General features: G+C 36.1%; 1 protein-coding gene across 9 annotated transcripts in view; it reads right to left on the reverse strand.

The window, feature by feature from the left end:
* Positions 1 to 23,372, reverse strand: part of LOC105255590 (tensin-1) — a 162,931-nt gene that overhangs the window by 56,297 nt on the left and 83,262 nt on the right. For 6 of the 9 annotated variants that reach the window (XM_011264956.3, XM_011264960.3, XM_011264959.3 and 3 more), the window contains one exon: positions 11,267 to 11,446. In XM_011264956.3, the coding sequence (XP_011263258.1) occupies positions 11,267 to 11,446 (180 nt within the window). Of the gene's footprint in view, positions 1 to 210; positions 761 to 11,266; positions 11,447 to 15,101; positions 15,599 to 21,559; positions 21,748 to 23,372 lie in introns of those variants that run through there. The other 3 variants (XM_011264961.3, XM_025412951.1, XM_011264964.3) reach the window with 3 other exon arrangements.

The following is a 23,372-nucleotide window of genomic DNA, read 5'->3' on the forward strand; positions in this document are numbered from 1 at the left end:
TTATTCTAATAACTTTCGATTACATAATATGTAATCTGTAGGATTTTGCAATAAAATGCCTGTACTGTTATTAAACTAATAATTATTATATATGCATTACAATGTTGTTAATTCAGTCTCACTGTCATCCAAATATTATCGGTGCTCAAAATAAATCGTTCGACGACGAAGAACAAGGAAGAATCTTGATCATCGGCTTTGAAAACTCACCGTGTAAGCGACGTGATAATTCCGATGTACATCGCCGTGACACTGGACCGTCGACAGCATGTTGTCGACCGGCTGTCAGCCTCTCGAAAAAGAAAACAACTGTATCGGCTGCCGACTATCTCCGCACTAAGCGCAACGACCTCGTGGCTTAACGTCGATCCATCTGACCGATTCACCACGCACTTTTTTTCACCAATGATCCATCGATCGTTTGACCCATCGATCGTTCTCTAGATACCCCAAAAGACCTCGACATCCCGCGACCGTTGGCTGATTGTCATTCCCCGATATCACCGACAATTTTCCCTATTTTTATTCTTTCAACCCGCATCATATCTCAGGATTAATTAATTTATTAATTAATTGAACGAAGTGATTTTCCCATATGATTATTGTTAAATCGTTTTAAAATTTCGCATTGATTCAAAGAGTTTTAAAACGGTTGGCGACAGCGGTGACAAAGATTCTCGAAAAGGAAGTATAAGAGACTACTTTCTCGGGTGACAGCGACAAGACGGTCCGAAAAGACGCGGCACGTTAGACGGCAAAAGCCGACAGAGCACGAATGGAGAGCTCGCGCATTTCGGAGCATGCATGGATAACGATAGCGCTCCGAAGCGTACGAAGCACGCATGCGTGATGCCCCGGGCTTCCTCACGCGCGTGTCCCTTGCCGTTGCCTTCCTCCGCGTGCTCCATCAGCATCCTCGTTGTCTGACAGTTCCCGGCTTTTTCAATTATCGCCGTCGATGCTCTGACAGCTCGCGTCTTTCAGCAATACGCCGCATACTGCGTATTTGCATCCGGAAATCGCGCGAGAGCAGCGAAATTTTTGGAATGAAATTTTTGACATCGGAATTAAATCGACAGCTTGCCGAAAAGCACAAATTTAAGTGCTATTTTATGTCATTTCAAACTGCATAAATGTCAAATTTTTTCGGGGTCGTCGTATATTGTAATTTTTTTTAAATCTGGATTATGATTTGAAATTTTATATCTCTATAGAAAACAGAAATTGAAAAACGTGCATTTGCCACGATATTCTACGGTGCTCATGCATATAGATTAAAGAAAAGTAGATACGCAAAAGTATTACATTTCTTTTTCTTTAATAAGTAAATTATTTAATCATGCAAAATGCCGAATGCGATAGAAAAGAGATAAGAAACTAATTAATTTGTTATCATATAGTCCATTATAGTGTAATTTCATTAAGATTCTCGGTCTCGTTTTTTTTTCATTTTAATTTACTATCTCTCTCTCTTTCTCTCTCTCTCTCTATTTTATATATATAATAGTGTTTATTAAATTAAATTTCATTATATTCATCGGAAGACCGATCAATCTTATTCATCCAAACTACGATACATCAGCCAGACTGATACGAAATAATGGACTTACTTTACTTATTATAAACGGTGGTTTTAAATTATTATTCTCCGCTGTATCTCGATCGATAATCGATATAATTTCGATCCGAGACTCTCCGTCACTTTTACCGCCTAAACTGGTTTACGAGATGGATCATTTGTCTCGATCCGCGTGTCTCTTCGATACCGTCGTGTCATCGCCGTTTTTGATCCACGATCGCATTCTGATTGGACGCAATTGATCAACGGTCTTCTTTATTCTTTAATTTACGAAAATACATCAGCCTCACTCATCGTCAGTTATTATTTAATTCATAACGCGAGATAAATAATTTTTTATAGGAGAGTATAATTATTTTTTTCTGCAGTCGAATATTACGAAATACTTTTAATAAAAACACGTAACAAACATGATATATTAGAAATTTTGTTTCTTTAAATTTACTTATTAAATAAATAGGTTTCTTATTATTTTAATAACATGAATAAACGTTTAGCTTAATCTATCATGATTCTCTCTTTTCTCTTATTTTTTATAGCAAAGAAAAGATGCACATATTAGTGTAAAATGCGTACGTAGAAAAAAATGTATGGAGAGTATTATGTTTCATTGCCTAAAATTAGAGATTTCTGCACAGGAAATAGGAACTGCCGACGTCAGAACAATAACAACGATCAATGATTCCAAGCCATTTCGCGCACTATATTAATAGAATTCAATCTCAGCCGTAGCCGCTGGTAAATCACATATCGACGAATTTTTATTTTCGAGAGCTCTCGGCCAAGATCCAAATATCGGTTAAATATATATATATCATATCATATCACATCCATACTTCGAATTTCTTGTTTGCTATTTTTTTATATATTTCAAAAATCTTACTTTAATATAATTTTGATTACACTAACCAAAACAAAAATGTTCAATGAATATTAATGCGATTAAGGAATGTCTAAAGAAACGAAATTATGTTGTTCTTTACGAGGCTTCTTATTTGCAAGCTTGCAAATATTTCTGCGTACCACTCGGCAATAACACGCGATACACTTTGTAAAAGTCTCGCATAAGAGAGATTCTCGCGGCATTGTGGCAGCAATGAAGATCGACGATCTTCGAACAAGGAACTTCGAAGAGTCATGCAGGGCGTCCTTTCATTCGACGGAGATTCGCGATTGATAGATTGTCCCGGTAGGCGGTCAACGGCGTCATTTTTTACCTGGCTGGTGGGCGACTCTGGCATGATAAATTCTTGTTTCTCTCATTTTCATGTATACAACTCGTAATCGATGTACGGACGAAAACGTTACGACTTTTCAATGAACGCGTTTCATTATCTTTGATAAACAGCCGTCGTGTACAAAATAAATCGCGTTGCAAGAGGAACGGTTGCCAAATTTCTCCTTCTCACAATTAAAGATTTAATGTGTGCATTTGTTATGCTTTTTGCCATTAAATCTCTTTCTGATTGCGCCGTGAAAAAATGTCACAATATAGTAGAAAAATTACAAATGAATTACATCATTTTGGTGATTTTATTTTCATCATAGAATAATAATATTTGTAATTATTATTACACAGACACATATAAAAACACTGATTCCCTAATAACATTACAGTTAATGTTAATGGATATTTAAATATAGATATCTCTGAAATGATTGTTATTGTAAAAAATATATCTATTGTAATGATTTTTCAATGGCGCTAACAAATGGAGATTACGCTCGCTCGTTTCGGCTGAGAACCATTAATCTCCTCGTCGACTCTTTAATCGCTAATTAGCCAACAATTTATTCACAAGCGTTACTCACGGACGCCGCACGCTCGTCTGTCGCGTGTCGGTATCGCGAATTTAAATCCGACGCCGCCACGGGCCGGGTGAGAAATCGCATCGAATTTCGGGATGCAAATGCAGACGAGAAAGCAATTTCGCGGTGAGCACGTGTTGGTGTTCGTCCACGCACCGCTCGCGCGAAACCAATTAAAGCCGTTCTCTCGTGGCGAAGGTCGCCGCTTTAAAGTGCACCGGCAGGGGGATCCTCGCGGAAGACGTGAAACGCTAATACAGGAGCGAGTATGGTGGTGATAGTGATGGTGGTGGTGGTGGTGTTACCGGCGAGTAAAGCGGGCGGAACATTTTTCATGCTTCCGACATAAAATCCGGGCGAGAAGCGGAGCATTAATCCTTCAACGGCATCGAAGGCTCCTCGGCAGACCCGGCTGCAGCAAGACAGTTCATAAATTTCGATGCACTTAGAGTGGCGCGCCAACCATCCCTTCGGCGCATCGAATCGCTACCCGGATACCGGGCAATCGGTAAAAGACGAGGCGAGAATGGATGAACGAAGGTAGTAAAGATACCGGAAATACACTAGAACTAACCACTAGAACCGATGAGCTCTCTTTTAAATTTATAGAAGGAATTATGTTATAATACAAACTAATCAAATAAGGCCAAACACACATAAAGACATTATTAATATAATAATTTTTAAAAGACTATCATTAAGAAAGTGAAATTAAATGTAACAATGGCAGTGAAATATCGAACTAATAGCATTATTATTAATTCTCCGTCTTTTATAACAATGGAAGCCTTTACAAAGAAAAACGATAAGTATTTTACTTCGCGCGAAAGGATTCTTTTATATAACCATGGAATTTTCCTCAATCGACTGCCATTATTCTACATTCTTATGGATTATAAGGGCAACATTGAAAATTACTGTAGATATTAAAGGGCTTCAATTTGTTATTAAATAAAAAAAAGAATGTGGCAAAGAAACAGGAAAGATAGAAAAGTTTGGAGTAATCGAAATTGCATACAAAAGCAAATAGTAATAATAATAGTGACACAAAGCAGTGACAAATTGTCAAGGGAAAAAGATGGGTTCCAGTGTATGGAAAAATGCATATTTTGATAAATGGCGCGTAATTTGGAGGAAAACCTTCTTTTTATCTTTTTTTCCCTTTCCCGTAAACTGACACACGGTTGTTGGAAACTATGAAAGCCAAGTGTGCTCCTAGAATAAATCGTTTTAATGCATTATGCTTGCGATGTGTCACCGAGTGCTGCACACACTCGATAATTCTTTTTGTTTCTATTTCTCGAGATAATATGGAAAAAATATAGCTGAATTGATATTTCCGGTTTAGATTTCGAGAGCGGAATTCAGGAACAGTATTTTATCAAACATATCATATCAGAGGAAAAACTGTCAGAGAATATATTGATAAAATATTAATAACGCTAGAATTATTTTAGAATTATTACAATAATATTGGTTAATGTAAATTAAAAATAATTGTGCTTCATTATTATTTATGATTATGTATTATTTATAATATTATGTAATGTACGCGGTGACTATTTATAGCGATTGTGTATATATTTGTTTCAATTTTAAAGCGGAAGTGCTTATAGTAAACGGCACGCGCCAATCAGATTGTGTCTGGTGTCTGCACCGAGAGAGTGCATATTTCTCCTTTCGTCCTGTCGAAGATCGAATCCAGAGACACGGTGCAACTCCAGTTACCGTAAATAAATCGGTAGCGTTAAACGCATGCATGGCACATGTTTAGGACGCGTGTTGTCGGCCGGGATTATGCTCCCTTGAAAGGAAAACACGAGAGTTTGTAAAACATTGGTCGCAATAGCAATTTGCCGAGAGTCACTTTTACAATGTTTCACAAAAATACGGATATTTTCATCTAGGGACCTCGTGCAAATAAAGTATTAAATACGCAATTCTCTATATTAATCTTTTTTAAATGAGATAATAATTCATTCTTATTGTTATTTGTGTAGAAAGTTAAAAATAATATTTACACAAAATTGTTCTCTCTTAATAAAATTATAACTGCGCGATAATCAAACAAATTATATATTTTGCATAATTCCAAAATAAATAATAATAATAAAATGTATATGCATTTGTATAAATGATGATCTAATATTTATCCGTTGTCTAACTTTAACAAATTATTGCTCAGTAATTTGCAATAATAAATCTTTATGTGAATTTATTTCATTAGTTTATAAACATTGAGAATAAATTATTGGATCAAATTTATATATAAAATATTACAGCAATATATGTATACATATTTCTACCATATTTTCGGAAAATTTATGCCATCATAATGTTTCAAATTGCATTAAATATTATGTTAAAATTACATTACATTGGAAAGTGTGAATTTTGAAAAGATTTTGAAAAGATTGCCAAATAAATAATAAAAAGAAATAAAAGCATCTCTAAACGAATAAGTCACGAAAAAGATCGTGCTCGTTTTATTGAAATTTGATTGAGACAATATATTGATTTTATATAAATGCAAGAAAATTAATTAAAGATTTTGCAAATTCAAAAGTGAAATAAAATTTTCTCTAAAGAATGAAAAATATTAATCCCTAATATTTTCATAACACACACACGTCTCACATTTTGTAAAAATTAAAGAGATAATATATAAGCATTTAGAATAATTTCTATGCTTATATTTTATTTGCACGAACAAAAGATAAAATCCTACGTTTTATTCAGAGGATGCAAAAACTACCCTATATAATTAAGACAGCGCATCATGTACGTTTTATTGTTTGTTATGCAAATGGTGATATGAATAAACATGAGTAAAACGTGATATGCATCATGTCACGCAATATTTTTGTATGCAAAGTGTAAAAATGCCGTGTCATGGTAAAAAAAATACAAAATAGATAACAAAAATCATCGAAAGATAACGAGCAATCGCGTATCCAGCTACGTCATTACGAATTGTTGTATCCTGTCAACGTTCTAACGACCTGCGATCTTATTTCCCGACCTTTCGTCGAAACGGTTAGACATGGAACACGCGTACAATTTCTTGTGCCAATGATGACTAGCAGCTGCAGGATTCTCAAGGATCCGCTGCATCTCCTTTTCTTTTTTCTTAAACGGCCGACCCTCTTAACCTTAAACCCTTTTGGCGGGTATACGTGCCGTAAGGAGCGAGTACGAGAAGCGGTAGTAGCCTTAATAAAACTTTAGTTAAAGCAGACGGGAATTTTTTTATTATTATTGAGCTATGTGTAAGAAGCGAGATTAATCGCCAAGAAATTTAATATTCGCATCGTTGAAGAGCAAAAACTATTGACCCGAGTTATTTCGTCGTTATTTCCCTCTTGATATTGTTTATATTAAATTATTACGATACCGAGGTACACGAATAAAACGGATTTTTACGTATCTTTTATATTACGCTCTCGTAAATTTAATAATGACATTTTAATTACAGCATACATTGGACGGTTACCAATTCAATTTCCAGTAGGAGTTTCCAAGTTACAATTTCTCTGAAAAATTTTATCATCGTCATATATTTCTGCGACGCGAAATAACTTCCGGCGATGTTGTGAAAGGATATAACTCACAACAACGGCGAATTTAAATATCCGGTGGTAAACATCGACGCTGGTCGCGAGCGAGCCAATCCTAGCCAGTCCCCGACCGGTGTTAAAATCGTTCCATTATTCCGGCGAGAGCCGGTGACTCTTTTATGAGCGCAGCACGAGAGCTCGTTGTAGTTATCGCGACGTTACATCGTACGCTCGATACGACTTATTCGGTCCCAGTAATTGCAATCAGATCCGATTGAGACGTTAATTATCGGAAGATTCGCACTCGCCGTTTCTCGCCTCCCCCGGCGGCGCTAATTAACTCGCTGCGGCGAATATCTCCGTGCAAAAAGCGCGAATTAATCACGATTATACGACACTATCGTCATAGTGGGAAGTCCTACGATGACCGATACGGAGTCTTACCTAAGGCGGCTTATTTGTGAGCGGGTTAGTGACTTCTCTTTGCATAGAGCGGGTAATCTGCTCGAGGGGTCTGGTCTCTCTGACTTTCAACGAGGGGCGACTCGCGCTATCAGCCACGGTGTAATCATTACGCGCCCGCGATTATGACGTCTGCTAAATTACGTGTGCATGGGATATATGGTAATGCTATTTATAGTAGCCCTGTGCGATAATACATTCGTGCGTTTCCACGCAGTGGAAGTAATATGCATTAGATTAGAACCTCGGCGAATTGTTAAGGACGGTTTAGAATAAGTTTGCGCTGCTTCGGAAAAGAACGCTTACTATTTGTTCTATTACTTCGATGACTTCAGTTTGGACAAGAAATGAAAAAACTTTAATAAATGAGAAAAACTCGATATACAGTGTTAACAAAGTTATATGACGCTCAATGAAGTCAGCGTAACAATAAGCAACTTTGTTAATTGATGTTGGGTGTATATAAATATCCGCATATCCGCAGATCCGCTTGACGTAATGATATGACATTAATTAGCGGTAATAGCAATAGTCATGGTAGTTTGGTCTCATGAAAAAACATTGCATTATCAAATAACCTTCATCTAACTAGACATTATGTTTATTAATAAAATTTATCTCTATACGAGATCTAATTTATCTCTAATTTATCTCTACTTTCGCGGCTGAATTTGCTTATCCTCGCTTTCCGTACTCCAGATTTTAACAACAATTACTATTTAATAATAGTAATTTTGGTTCCTGTTCCTGTATAACTGCGTATCGTATTAGGATATTATAAATCATTATCATTACCGTTAAAAGATTGTCCTATTTAGTATGTCGTCCGTTAAAATAAGCGGTTTTTTTTAAAAGTTATTTTCTGTCTCGAATTTCTATTACGTAAACGAGGAATTTCCCGAGGAGGTCGATATCGATGTGCCTGTGCTTTTAATCGACGCTAACATGTTAACGATATCAGACTGCAATCGCACGCACAATTAAGTTGCGCTTGATAATTTGCGCTGCAAAATTTGATCGTATGTTACATTTTAATGACATAAATGGAAATTCCTGTCTTTAAATATATTAATATTACGTTAAAACATAATAAAGCTCAAAATGTTTATGTACGCGAATAATTTATTATTTAAACATTACAGATAAATTCAATGAAAAATTCTTGGTCCAAAAATAATATTCGAATTTAAAGTATCGAATATTAGATACTCTCTAAGAAGTTTATGCTTCTCTCAATATTTCCATACAAAATTTTTCAGTATTTTGATTAAAAATTTTTATGGATTTTCTTACTATCTCATACTTTCGTGTCATTGAAATATTCCTATGAGGAATTAAAAATATTTCTTGTTTTATCTGCATTCTCTTTTATCAGAGATGTAATATATCATAACACATTATATCCGCTTGAAGTCTGCTGACCGCGATAGCGCGTGATCCATGATCATAATTACGTAATTAGGTCGTACAAAAAATGGGATCATCGTGGTTTTCTGAGTAATGTACAAATCGTTGATGTCACCGTACCAATTTTAATCGGTATATCAGAAGTAACCTCTCGCCGAAGATAAACTCACGATGAAATCGAGCGGGTAAAAACAAGATTAGCTTAAAATATTGCGTAAACAATATTAACGTAACGACTTTATTTGTTAAAATTGTGCAAAAATGAGCTTCTTGGAATTCTGACTTATCATTCAACCGACGGGCATTTTGATATTTCTGCGGCGTGTTGTGTCTCCAAGCATGACGATGGTATAAATATGTGTGCATAGTTACGTGCGGTATCACCGCAATTGCAACTACGTTAATAGGCCATCGTAAGTTGCTACGATGCATTGTTTGCGGTTGCTATTTCATTTGCGGTATTGTAAGAAATGTGAAGATTATTTAGCAATCAATGCGGTTGTTTCAATTAAAATTCTGATGAGTGTCTGAGAATCTTATTAAGTAGAATTGTTAGAAATTCCCTCTGACACAAATAACACTCACATTTTTAGAAACAGTCATCATTTAATTTTGTAAGAGCATGTATATTCGCGCTTTATTCTTCATTAATCGTTTCTCATCATATTTTTGCCTTTGTTTTATCTCCGCGATGAGGATATGACGAATGCAGAATCACGGGAGTCTCGAAAAAATAGAAATCAGGTTATCCCGGAAATATAAATTCTAATCCCATTTCTCCGTAACAAATGCCGGCGCTAATTTCGCAATTACGTATTCACTGTCTCGGCCTGTCTTTCTACAACAGCATGACCAGGAAGAGATCTTCATCTGCCAGTCGCATGGACGGGACGGCCTTAATCCCCGAACATCACGTCAAACATTCTCTTCGCCGGGCGGGAATTAATTCCATAAAAGACAAACTCGTGTCGCCAGGAGGAATTCAATTTGTGCGCGAGTTTTGCATAACGAGTACGTCGCGGTGGTCGCGTATATATAAGCCCGATAGTTTCTCATTAAGCCACGGTGACCCAGAATCGGACCCCGCAGAGCGACACCAGCGCGAGTACAATGGCATCGGGGATGACCACCCTCGTCGACTGTTCAATTGGATATATGGCTTGCATACCGATAGTCTCGCGAGAATAATGCCGTGCGTAAGTTTGTATGCGCCTTTACACGTACATAACTTTCTCTAGTGACGCAAATGTCGCTGTCATGACGTAGAATTGATGCATGATCTATTAAAAGGGTATAAACTCGATATACCTAAAACTTTGGATTCGTCCGTCGTTTTTCCAAGTCTCTTTGAGAGCTTTTTCGGTAGTATTGGCTTCGAATAAAATATCCATTTGCATTCGCCGATGCGTATTAATTTCGCATTTGAAAGCTATGTGAATTCGTACAGTTGCAAAATAAATATATTTTGCTAGATTGAACGTTGCCGGAAGAAATTGTGCGGGTATACTTTAGGAAATTTAATTCTATGTCGGAGCATCGAGAATAGTATCTTTTATGAAAACGTAAATTTGTAGCCAAAAATATATCAAATGCAATTCCCGGGCATTATTGCTGGCCGAAATCGATGCAGAAATCGTTTGTGACATTGAATGCATGCACAATGCGCGTGGACGGGTGCTCGCGTATATGCATGTCTATATCGGCGCTCTGCGAGAGCTCGACGATGCCTCAACCCCTGACCTACATGGACGACGGAATCTCAAATAGTGGTTGATATACCCCGGAGAATTTCAAGTCTGAGCTCTCTCACTGCACTTATGCGACGTCTGCGCTTGCACGGGATTTGCTCCGCGAAAAGATATATCGGCGCTTCACATCGCATTTCGCATACAAGCAAGATAAAACTTTATTGGCCTTTCGAGGAAAATGTCACCAGTCTAGATCTCGCCGCGCGCACGACAAACAACGACAGCTCAACATTTTGCGCGACGCTGTGTCAGAAGAAATTATTTCTTTTTCGTAGGACATGGAATAGAGTTGCGAGATCACGTAAGAGCACACATTGTTTTTTGTGATAATAATTATGTAAATTTAATTTTTTTTAAATGTCACTATTAATCCAGACAGCACAGGACATTCTATGAACGTTCATTTTATGTTCGCATGTTTTCATGTATATGAAATGAACGTCCATAGAATGTCGTGCTGTCTGGAAATTAATAAATGATTTTTTTAATAATTCAAGCAAAAAATATTATAAATATTATTATTAATATTATTATTAATATTATATTATATTATTAATATTAATATTAAATGCGCATTATTAAGAAGAAATATATTATCTGGTCCTCTTTAAAATTGAACTATTGTGTTTAAATTTAAGACTAAATTACAACAGCTTGTAGACTGTATCGCGTGTAATTCAATTTGATTAACAATAGATACTCACCGTGACTTGCTGATTAGTCGGACTAGGACTAGGGCTGGGAGTCGAATTTGACGTGGAGAGTTCTCCTGATGCTGGAGAGGGCGAATTTGTGGTGACACTGCCGACAGTCGGAAATGCCCTCGCTGGATCGGCTTGCCATTGTTTATGAATTTGTTGCGAGGTGTCTCGGAACCGCGCGCCCTGAAACAAAAAGCGCAATTTCTTATTAGAGATGTCACAAAATCAAATGATTTCAACATAAAATATAATTAGAAACACCAATCTTTTCATTTTTAAATTAGAGGAATAAAAACATCGTTTTCGTGATTTTAAATGATAATAGTTGCGAAATGCATGTATATATTTAATAATAATTTCGAGAATTAAAAAAATAATGAAACAGCTTTTTAAATAATAATTTCGAAAATTAAAAAAATAATGAAATGGCTTTTTTGTTGAAATATACTTATTGCATTATTTCGTTCTATCAAAGTAAATATATAACGTTGTCTAACGCGTATTTTATCGTGCCATTGTACAGAAATTAATAGGCGTACATTATCGCCGTGTTGCTGAACACTTGTATCCTTGAAGAACTAGATCGTACAGATCGTTTACATTCGCAAATGCGTCGCATCAATCGATGACATAGTTCGATTAGTCTCGGATATTTGTCTCTAGACAATTGTATCGGGATCGCTCCGCTCCGCCGATCCGACAAGCCTAATTAGAATGACAAGCCAACCCACGCGATTGGTGTAAATAAGGCTGCACTTCTTATTAAAAATTTTCTTGTTAGTCTAAAATACCATCATTATCTTATCATCTATCGATCTATTTTCATATCATCTCACGTGTCAGAATATCACTTAAAATTAGTTATCTACAAGCAATTATGTATGGAAATCAAAGTTTAGTTAAGTGTCAGCAAACAGAAATCAATGATTGACAAAATAATGGCTGATAAGATAATAATAAACGTTTCCTTTTATGCCATGGATATTAATAATATTTTATTTTCATTTATACGTATACCGTTATTATTCAACTTGTGGAGGATATATGTCAACCATTTATCATGACATATGTATCCGCCGCAATTAATAATTCTATAGTGTTTCAAGATGACACGAACAAACGGCTGGTGCAGGAGTTCGTAGACCTTACATAGCCGAACTATGAAAGATCGCGTGCGCATGTGCAATCCTCCGAGAACGGCATCGCTCGTGCGATAATTGCGCTTATGCAACGCCTCGCTGTAATAGCAATTAGCATCGGTGGTTTATAATAGAGGCCGTATAAGCAAGATCTCTCGTGCGAGTGCGTCCCGAACGTGGACCGTGTCTGCCGATCGCTCATCGCTTCTTGAAGCTGCCTTTTCGAGACTCAAAACGGCGGAGCTCGTTCGAGCGCGAATTACGGGGGAGGGGAGAGGGGGGAGGGAGTCAATCTAAAATTTTTCACCCGTGTCAAATCGGCGGCGTTCAATTGCCACGGCCTCGGAATTAATTTCGCGAGGAATGAGGCTAATTTACATCCGCCACGGCATTCCCTTCGCAATCGCGGCCACATTGTATATAATAATATCTCACGTCGCGCCGTGTAATCTCCCGCAAGATTGCATGCCGCGATTAAAGGATGCATTTTTTGGGAGCCTTTCATGCCGCGCGCGCGCGGATCGCGCGGCATTAAATCTGCGGCCGCGTGCACGTGTCAATCAAAGTGACATTCGCGGAATGGATTGGTAAAATAGTCGGTGTTTGTACAGTCGGATATATGGTGTCCTGGAAATTTTCGCGTTTTAGAAACGCTCCATTTTTGGATGCTGTCGGTCGTTGTCGATTAAACATTTAAACAATTATTGAAAATAAAAAAAAAAACACAATTACAGAGTAATGAATTTATAAATAAAGTTGACATATACATATTTGACATATTTATTACGTGTCATCCAGTATGCTTTCCAGACAAAATCTTGATATATGTGAGATGTGAGAGATCGAATAATGCGTTTGTCTAGATGTATGTGTATGTGTCATGTCGATTGTGTGAGTTCACATAAGCGTTCCGCGATCCAAACTAACGGACCGCAGTAATTTAGCCTCTGTCTTTCATGACGCTGCGTTAGAGAGTGATCCAACACGATCGAGATCGTCAGATACGTCCGTGGCATTCACGTGGCGATCTAACACGGAGATCGGCTACCGGATACGGTGCAGCGGAACGCGTGCGGAGAGCGATCGTGTTCATCGTAAACAAAGGCGCGATTTAGACGGAGGCTTTAATTAAATCACGATTTACTGCGGCTAAAACGTAATGTTGCGAGCAAAACTCTTTTAACGCTGTTATTTGTAACGAAGTGTATAATTCGCATGTTTGTATTGATGTCACGAAATGATATAACTCTGTTTATATTATAGAATCAATTATATTCATACTTTACATTAATAGCATTTTTTTCTCTCAGTTCGCACTTTTATACATAATTTATAATTTATAAGAGCAATTAATTAAAGTTCCGCTTTAAAATATTTTGTTGCTTTCTTATAATGAAAAAGATGAATCGAAGAAAGTAACTTTCAAAATATTATTAATTCTATATATGAATTATTAGTAGTATTTCATAAAAAAGGTAATATATTATATAACGTGGAATGCACATAATTTAAAGTAAATCAATTTAATAATTTAAATAATTATTTAATAAAGTAAATAATCTCAAGTAGATCAATTTACTATAAAATTCCCAAATCCAATAAATTTATCGTATAAATATATTATAAATTTAACGAGATATGACTATTTTTCGAAATTTAATTTACAGTATCTTTTTTACAATAATAGCATTCATGATAACAATCATTTATACGTCACTGTCGCTAGGAAAAGATCCGTTACCGGCATGGACCGTGCTTTTTTCTTTCTACTCTGTTGAAGTGCAGTCTATCCGACCATTCGATAAGATCGACCGTTATCTATCATGTAATCCCAGCGCGAACACGTTGCGGTCGACTCGAGAGCACGCGGCGGAAATTGATTGCATCGCGGTAATGCAGCGAGTACGCGACGTAGTTCCGCTTTTTATTTCTTCTTACTTACGTAAGTCGATTCGCGATGTTGTTCTTCCGCGGATTAAACGCTTCGCGAAATTTTTGCAGAGGAGAGCGTGCGAGTTTTCCGCGACACGATATACGTATATCGAGAGCGACGTGTAACGTTAGTCGGACAATTGAGACGAGTTCCTGTTTGAGGTTTCGCGGCTACACATCGGGAGTTCTGGAAATTTCGCTATAATTTGAAGTGAAGTTTTGCAATGTCAGAGACTATGATGGATCATGTTGTCATGTTTCATGTTTCACGATTTGCTTTCCCGACGCATCGAAAAAACGCTGCCATTTTTAAAATTCGTCTCAATTAGTGTCTCATCACTGGTAATTCATTATATGACATTTAATTGGAGCATGATTTTGATTTAAATGATTTTAATGAGAATTATTAATTATAAAAGAAGAATCGAAAAGTACTCAAACAAAAATATATACAAGAGTACAGAAATATTTATTATATTCAAAAGAGAAGCTAGCAGAGCGTTCTTTCTCAAGAGTCACGTCATGAACGTCACGCGTTATCCCCGTGTCATTAAAATTAAACATGCTTGACGTGCCGGCGAGTTGTTGGCATGCCAATCGACCTCGTGTCTTCGAGCGACGATGGCGAGCGCGCAAGAATTAATCGCGCGATCGCAAAAATCGAAGGGCGCGTTAAAGAGGAAGCGAGGAAAATGGCCGCGCGCGCGGCCGAATTAAAGTCCCTTCGGGTCTGATGCCGCGGCGCGTCTCGTATCGAGCGATCTTACCGCGTACCTCGTCGAAGAGGTCGTCCAGTTCTTTCCGAGATATCTTGGCCTTCATCCCGCGGGCATTCTTCGCGTCGAACTTCCCCGACGTCTCTTTATCTCGCGGAAGAGACCAAATAATAAGAAGAAGAGCCAGGGAGGAGGAGCGAGGTGAGCGATAGGAAGCCCCGTTTCCCTTCGCTTCTTCAAATGTCACGAGCCGAGTCTGTTCTTTCTGGTTTCTGCGGTTGCTCTCGAAACACGTCGTTCTTTCTTAGACACATAAATAGTCGATGACTCGCAGCAAAGTGCGGGAGAAGGTCGTGCGATAATAATCACGGCCGGTTTTGCACTCCTCGTCGTCGGAAACGCTGTCGTCGCAGCCGGTTACGTCGGTCCATCGTTCATCATCGTTGTTCGACCTCCACCCGATTCTTCCATTTTAAAGCGCATGTTTTCGCAACAACTCATACGAAACCACACTTGCACACAATACGTCACTTCCGATTCGAGTTTTTCTGTTCCTCGTCAGAAAATAATAATTTGTATTATTAAAGAATGATATGAATAAGTTAATAATATTATAATTAATGTATTAATAATTATAATTATAATTATAATTAATATTATTTCATTAAATATATTTTAGACATAATTTTAGACATAATATTTTTAACCAGAATTTTGTGATATTGCATCGCATTTATTAATTATATCTAAAAATTTAATAATTAATAATTTGTACTGTGACTAAAAATTATATAGATAGGAAAAATTATATGAATATTATTATAATTAATATATTATTTTATTAAATATATTTTAGAGATATAATATTTGATATTTTTAATTAGAATTAATTAGAATGATATTGCATTATATTAATTATTCAGTGAGTTGAAAACTCATTTGATGAAAAATATAAAGCAAAGATTTTTAATTAGACAATTCGTACATAATATATTTCGATTGCAGACCATTTACATTCAAAAGGTAATAATACTATTTGTGCGATGGTATTCAGTACGAAAATTTATTGGTCCATTCGGTATACCTATGGCAATATTTTCTTCGCGTTCCGATGTACAAATCTACGCCTCGAAATCGCGTGACTTTGTCGATAAACCGCAGAATCTTTTCAGAAACTTTAAAAGCAATTCGTCTCACGTGTTTGCCCGCAACGCAGACTTGAAATATTTCTTTTTTGTCGAAATGAAAAGGACCTTGAATACTATTTATATCCTTTCACAATTCTTTCACAGATAAAAACTCTTTTCAGCAAAGAAATTTACGTAACTTAATCGATAAAAAGAAGCTATTAAAGTTATTTCTTTATTAAAAATGGAGGAATAAATTATTGAAGTGATTTTTCTCTTTCTTCTTTTCTTCTTCCTTCTCTTACACACAAATATTATTTTTAATTGAAAATTGTTTGAGAGAAAAGGAAACTAAAGTATAAAAGTCAACAAAAAGAGATTGCCTTAGTCATAAAATAACGAGTTTGAGCACTTAGCTGAGGGTATAAAGTTGCCATTTTTGTGCTCGAGCCATCACTACGAAACTGGTTTTAATATTCACGTCGAAGTATTAAGGGCTCATTGCCCTTTTTTCTCAACTGGCATTTCCGTCATCGCGTATCAAATTTCGGACGCATATTGCGAATTGAACCGTTACGATATCGAAATATCGGACGGTTAAAAAGTGTACGGTTTCTTGGTGACAACGATGCTAGCGGTGTTCTCACGACACACGGTCCCCGATTACGATCTCTCAGTTTCTTTCCAACGGACCGCGAGGATTTCCGCGTGCCATTAATCTCACGAACTAATGTTAATGCGAAAATGTTCAGTCGCGACGAGTTCCGCGAGTTCTCAAGTGATCTCCCTCCGATCGTCGCAAGGAAGCTTAATAAATGTTCCTCGACTACGCATGGGCATCTTCAACCGTGCGTAGACAAATGCGAGTTATGAGTTATTCACCGGTGATGATAATAATAATAGTAAAAATCATCGTTTCCTGTAGGAGTTTGCGATGCGTTCTGCTCGCTTTTGTAACGGTTGTGTTCCTATAATTTACGTCTTTTAATGCTGCGCGAAGCTAATGTAATGTAACGTATCGCTTGAAAAAATGATTCGCAAATACAGCAACAATTTTCTAAATGAAAAATTAACTGAGATAAATAAATGATTAGCAAATACTGTGCAAATAAATGATTAGCAAATACTGATATCATATATGTTTGCACTTAATCTATCTATACGATACAGATAGAATTTATATCTAAATTGTTATTAAAATTTTATCTAAATTTTATCTAAATTGTTATTGAAATTTTATTATATATTTAATTTTTTAATATCTAAATTGAGATGAAATTTAGGAAGAAATTAGGAAGAAAATTTTTCTTGTGTGGCGCATATTCATAATAAAACTACTCATACCAGTTATAAAATTTGACATAGGTAACAGAAAAATCTAGGTAAAATAAAAAGATTAATATTTGGGGTCTAAATTTGCCAGAAGATATTACTAGAACTTACTGTTATAAATTCTACGTTACAAACAATGTTTAGGATACGAAAAATTTTTGTCGTGACACCTAAAAATCTATCTACATCAGCAAAATATTTTTTAGAGTGAAGTGACTGAAAAGATTATCTTTCATATTCAATCGACTATCCATAAATCGATCATCCGAATATTTATAGTGACACGTAAATGATCCTGCACGTCTGATGCACTTGAAAAGATGTCACTCTTCTAGATGTTCGAAGATAGACTGGCGAGATGATCTCGCTTGACTTGGTTCCCGCTGAAACATTGCGCGTGCATGACTGTAATAAGCAACGATACGTTTACTTCGACGTAAACATGTCCCGTGAAGCCATTCGAGCGACTTATCCGGCTAATATCTAATCGTAAGACCCGTCACCGTCATCGTCAACGCGGGGATCTTTCACGGGATGACATTCTCTCCGCTTATCTGTCACCGGCTTCAGTTCGATAGACAATCGAGGGAAGAGTTAAAAGTTCCCAGTTCAAAGAGAGAGAGAGAGAGAGAGAGAGAGAGAGAGAGAGAGAGAGAGAGAAAGAGAGAGAGAGAGAGAGGGAGAGAGAGAGAGAGAAAGAAAGAAAGAAAGAGAGGGAGAGAGAGAGAGAGTGGCCTTTAATATATCGATAAAGAGAGGAGGGTTTTCTGTTACCAATGTTCGACGGCAGTGCGCTTTAAAGTAGGTACAGCACAAGGGAGAGAACAAACCGGACATTTCCTCTCCTCCGCAATATCGCTTCGGGGAGGATAAACGACCTCGCGTGCAAGATCGAGATTATACCGACAGCGAAGCCTCGACATTTGTACAATCCCGATTTAACAGCGCGGAACGTTCCCTTTTTTCCACCAACGGAATACATTGTAATCCCAAATACTCTCGGTATGTTGCGTTGAAATGTTTGAATACGCGAATAGAAACAGCTGAATGCAAAGTTTTATTTCTACGTAGCATTGGGAAAAAAAATAAAAACAAAATTGTCTCTCGTAAATTCAGGATTGCGAAAAATCATTCAAGAGCGGAACGGGGGTTGATCAAAGTCTCCATTATCGCAATTAAAATTGTACGAATTATAATTTAAATTTAAATTACTAATTTAAAAATCTATCTATTCTTTATTTTTAAATTAAACCTTTTGTATTTTAATTAAACTTGAGAGACTCATTGAACAATCAATAATAATAAAAAAGAGAAACAAGCTTAGAGTAGGAAGTAGAAAGAGAGTATCTACGTGACACCAACTAACAAAGATAAAGCCGATGTGTATCATTCTTTGTTAGACCGAAAATTGCGAGCGGGGATCGTCCATTTCCTGAACAAACGAGTCCTAGCGGGAGATTACGAGCTACGGGCAAAACCTCAGCGTCCACGTCGGCTCTAAACCCAGCTGTGCGCGCGGTTGTCGCCGTTTGTTCACGAAAGAAATTCAGGTTATATGTCTGCTCCGCTTCGTGCTCGTGCTACGAAGTCTCCTCTTTAAGTGATCTGGTCGCGCACGTTTCTCGAGCACATCGGCCAAGGGATGCCTACTCGGATACCGTTCTCACGGTGCGCTATCGGCTTTTTACGAGCAGATAATACGTACACGCGGTATTTATGTATCGAGGACCAATAATAAATTGGAGAATTTCTATTATTGCGACGGGATGACGCGCGCGACATGACAGTTCACGAGAGAACGAAATATCGTGTTGCCATGTTTAAATGAGATTGTCGATCCTATCGTGGAACACGACGTGACATGGCGGGACAAAGTGCTATAGCGGTTTAATACAATGATATTATCGTTGATATCTCGGTAAAACGTGATAATGCATGGTGAAATAATGGTGCGAAATTGTATGTTTCTCTCATGAAGATACGTTAATTGGAAATGACATAGAATATAAAATTGATTGCGCTTTTTCGATAATAAATTGAAAGTTTAAAAGCAGATTTATATTTTCAAAGAGGTCTCTATAATTTTCTTATTTTTTTTATTTTTAAATAAGGCTCGTATGTATTATACATTAATAATATCAATTTATTATTTTGTAAAAATGTGATAGAATCGCGTCGACGATTACGCGCTTTGCGACACATGCATACATCTCGATGAAATATGGGTCGCTATTGTCCCAGCGGTATTACATTTCACCGGGACATTGGTAACGGAAAGGTCAATTGATGGACTCTAGTGGTCCAGAAAGATCAAATGGGCACAGTATACACAGCGATACATTCCACATGAAATGGTTTCCCAAATAAATGCATAATTTCAACTATAATTACGCAATGAGAAATGGTTTCTAACCAAAACTGCATCATTGTTATTTGTATAATATTATGCAATGACAGTCAATACCGGATAACATCTATGACGCAAGATAGCAAACAATTATCGCTCTCACCCATTGCCACCAACTTACGTGTTGCGGAAACACGTGGGAATGATCACGCGCAAAGCAAGCAGTATAAAGAAGCCTCTATACTTTCCGTTTCTATGAGACACATCATCATATAATAAAGCCATTAACTTTTCAGAAATCTAAGAATAAAAAACTCGACATCTAATTGTGCTTAAAGAAATAAACATATAATTACAATAGATTATTGTTTTGAGTAAATAATTTATTTTTTATTTATGTAATTGTAATATTTTTATTATTATTAATTCCTTAAAGAATCCTTGATACTTTTAATTGAACACTTGTTGGATGTAATGTTAATATTCACCATAATACAAATTTTTTTGAGAAGTTTAAGATGCTATAATATTTGAAATTGATAAATTAAAAAAAATTTAGCATTTTAAATAACGGTATTAAATACTTTTCTCTATAATTAATCTTTGAAATATGAGAAGCGTATTTCATGGACCAATAACTTTCTCGTAGCATAATAACATCTCTCAACAGTAATTCAAGATCGCCGCCGCCCACGCGTTTGTTACGCATCAGCATTAAAGTATGGCTGAATGCATAATTCTATCGAACGATAACCAGCCGGATATAATCGGATTACATTCTTTTTTTTTATTCTGCCAGTTTCAACCATATCAGGCAATTTATCTTATAACAAGCATATAAATATTTGCATAACTTTATCGCCCTCTGCACTTTACATCATAACGCATGTAGTCGTGTAATATATATTAAGCGATATATTTGAATGTAAAAAAAACAATATTCATCGAAAACATTTGTACAAAAATAATCCATAATAATATTCATAAAAACTTCATTAATATGCACTTTTGAACTTTATTCTGTGCATGACATCTATTATTTTCCTAATGCAAATGTCAATGTGCAAATCGATATGCAAAGTAGATAAGAGGATAATTATTGAAACCTCTCTACATCATAATAATCCTCTTAGAATATTTTTCTATTAATTTTAAATATGCATATCGAATTATATTTAATTAAAATAAATTAAACGTTAAAAATTATTAGTTTAAGTATTATACGTTTAAATTGTTTTTTTTTTATTTGCGAGAGAAATTTCTTATAATACAAATAAAAGGTATTATTAAATGAATAAAATGTTGAGATATTTTTACGAGATGATAATTTCTGTTAACATGAATATGTTAAATGACTTAAATGCTCCAAGGACACAGATGCGACTCTGGATTATGAGATCATATATAATTCAATAAATAATATATAATCGAGAATTTTTAATAATGCAAAATTATTGTAGAGTTCTTATTAAAAAAAAAACACTCTGGTTCGATTAAAAAAAAACTCCGTTTTTCCAACTCTATAATTCACAATCACAAATGAAAATTATATATATGACACATAGTTCGAACAATCTAATTTCACAACTCATACATAATCACAGATTCCACAATATCAGCTAAATGAAACAATTCAATCTTCGGGAAAAAAATTTTCAAAGCGCGAATTAAAAAAAAATCGCTCGCAAATTCGTCGCAATTACCGATCCTAAGCAAATCTTTTCGGAATCTGTCTTGCGCCGGATTTCCCGGATATCCCGAAAAGAACAGCGCGATTTAAAGACAGCCAGCGAGTTTCTCACGCGTGCTCGCGTGCGCCTCTCGTACGTGTGTTCACACGTGTGCACGTACATCGACTGGCCGCGTATTCACGATCTGCACTCACGAGATACCGAGAGAGACGTGCGTCGCATGTGCCGTTCACCGCGAGGACCGGACCTCGGTGCGCTCTTCGTCTTCGCCGCGTCGTCGAAGTGGGGATGGCGGCAGAAACTGCAACGGGGATCCCTGCTGCAGCTGCAATGACGCGACCCGTGCTTGCGTAACCAAGGCTTGCGATGCGCGAGGGGAATGGAAGGAGGGAGATTTCCTATTTTCTCACCCAGAGAAGATAACAAAAATTGTCCCCTGATAGTGTCGGCGATATAGTCAGAGTATTAAAAGAGAAGTATCGGACTTTTTTCCAATTTCGGATATTCTCCGTTATTCGCGAATTGTATGGATGGTATATATGAAATGACGGATCGGTTGCAGTCAGTTGATGTAAATTTATCTCGAGAACCGGATGGATACATTCATTTCGAGAATAAAATGCGTATTTAATTCAATATTGATGATGACGATGCTTGTTTGATATAAATATCCAACAAATGTGCAGCTGGAATAAGTTTCTCTTTCATTATATGAGAAATCTTATAAAAAACGGTCAAGGAGATGTGGTTCTTATACCGACTGATCTGAAAATAGTCTACAATTTTATTCTACATACACTAGATAGCACTAAAAATAATGTTCAGCTCTTGTATGATTCACTGACACATCCGGGATGATGACTATAGATTACATTTGATTAATTTTTCTTTGCTAGAGGAGCGCGGACACGCAAACGAATTGTTGGCCCTGGGGCCAATTAAATAATAACTCTTTAAGAAATTAATCCAACTTTTAATATTAATACTGCAAAAGTATCTGCAATATCATTATTAATATACTATATTTTTATTTGATAAACAATTTTATAAATTTTATAAATATAAATTAATATAAATTATAAATTAATAAATTAAAAATTCTGAGAATTATTTATTTAATAAATTTCATAAATATAAATTAATATAAATTATAATTTAATAATTAAAAATTTGGAGAATTATTTGAAATTATTATAAAAATATATAACTAGAAAAGTCGAATAGATTTTATCGTACTAATTCATTTCATCATAAACTTAAGTCTACATCAATCTCAACGTTATCAAGATACTATAAATGTGGTAATAATTATTATCCACGTACGTCATATTCATAACATTGTAAACGTGATAATAATTATTATCCACGTACGTCACGTTTAATTCTAGGTCATGAAACTATAGATTGTCGCGAGTGCATCCGCAAAGTTTGCTGCAGTAATGACAATGAAGGCCGTGCATTTATGTTTGCATATCCAATAAGAACATTTGTCGCAGTTGTACTAAAGCAAAAGCAATGACAGTAAAAGCGTTTTCTCATTTGCCACTAAATAGCGCCAGTATTCGCTAAGTTTAGTATCTGCTAAGTTTACGAATCTCATAAAGTCACATCGCAAATTTGAAACTAATGATATTTGCGATAATTTAATTAAACCCAATATTACACTCATATCAATGCTATCTCTATTCATTACGACGCAACGTTATCACTGCTAGTATTACTTAAGCTTTATCTTGATATAATATTCTATAAATATGATGCGAAAAAAATATTTTTTTATACATATTTATAATCGAGGTTTTACAGAAAAATTTTAGATTTTATT

This window comes from Camponotus floridanus, unplaced genomic scaffold, assembly GCF_003227725.1.
Source record: "Camponotus floridanus strain SB8 unplaced genomic scaffold, Cflo_v7.5 scaffold11, whole genome shotgun sequence".
Lineage (NCBI taxonomy): Eukaryota > Metazoa > Arthropoda > Insecta > Hymenoptera > Formicidae > Camponotus > Camponotus floridanus.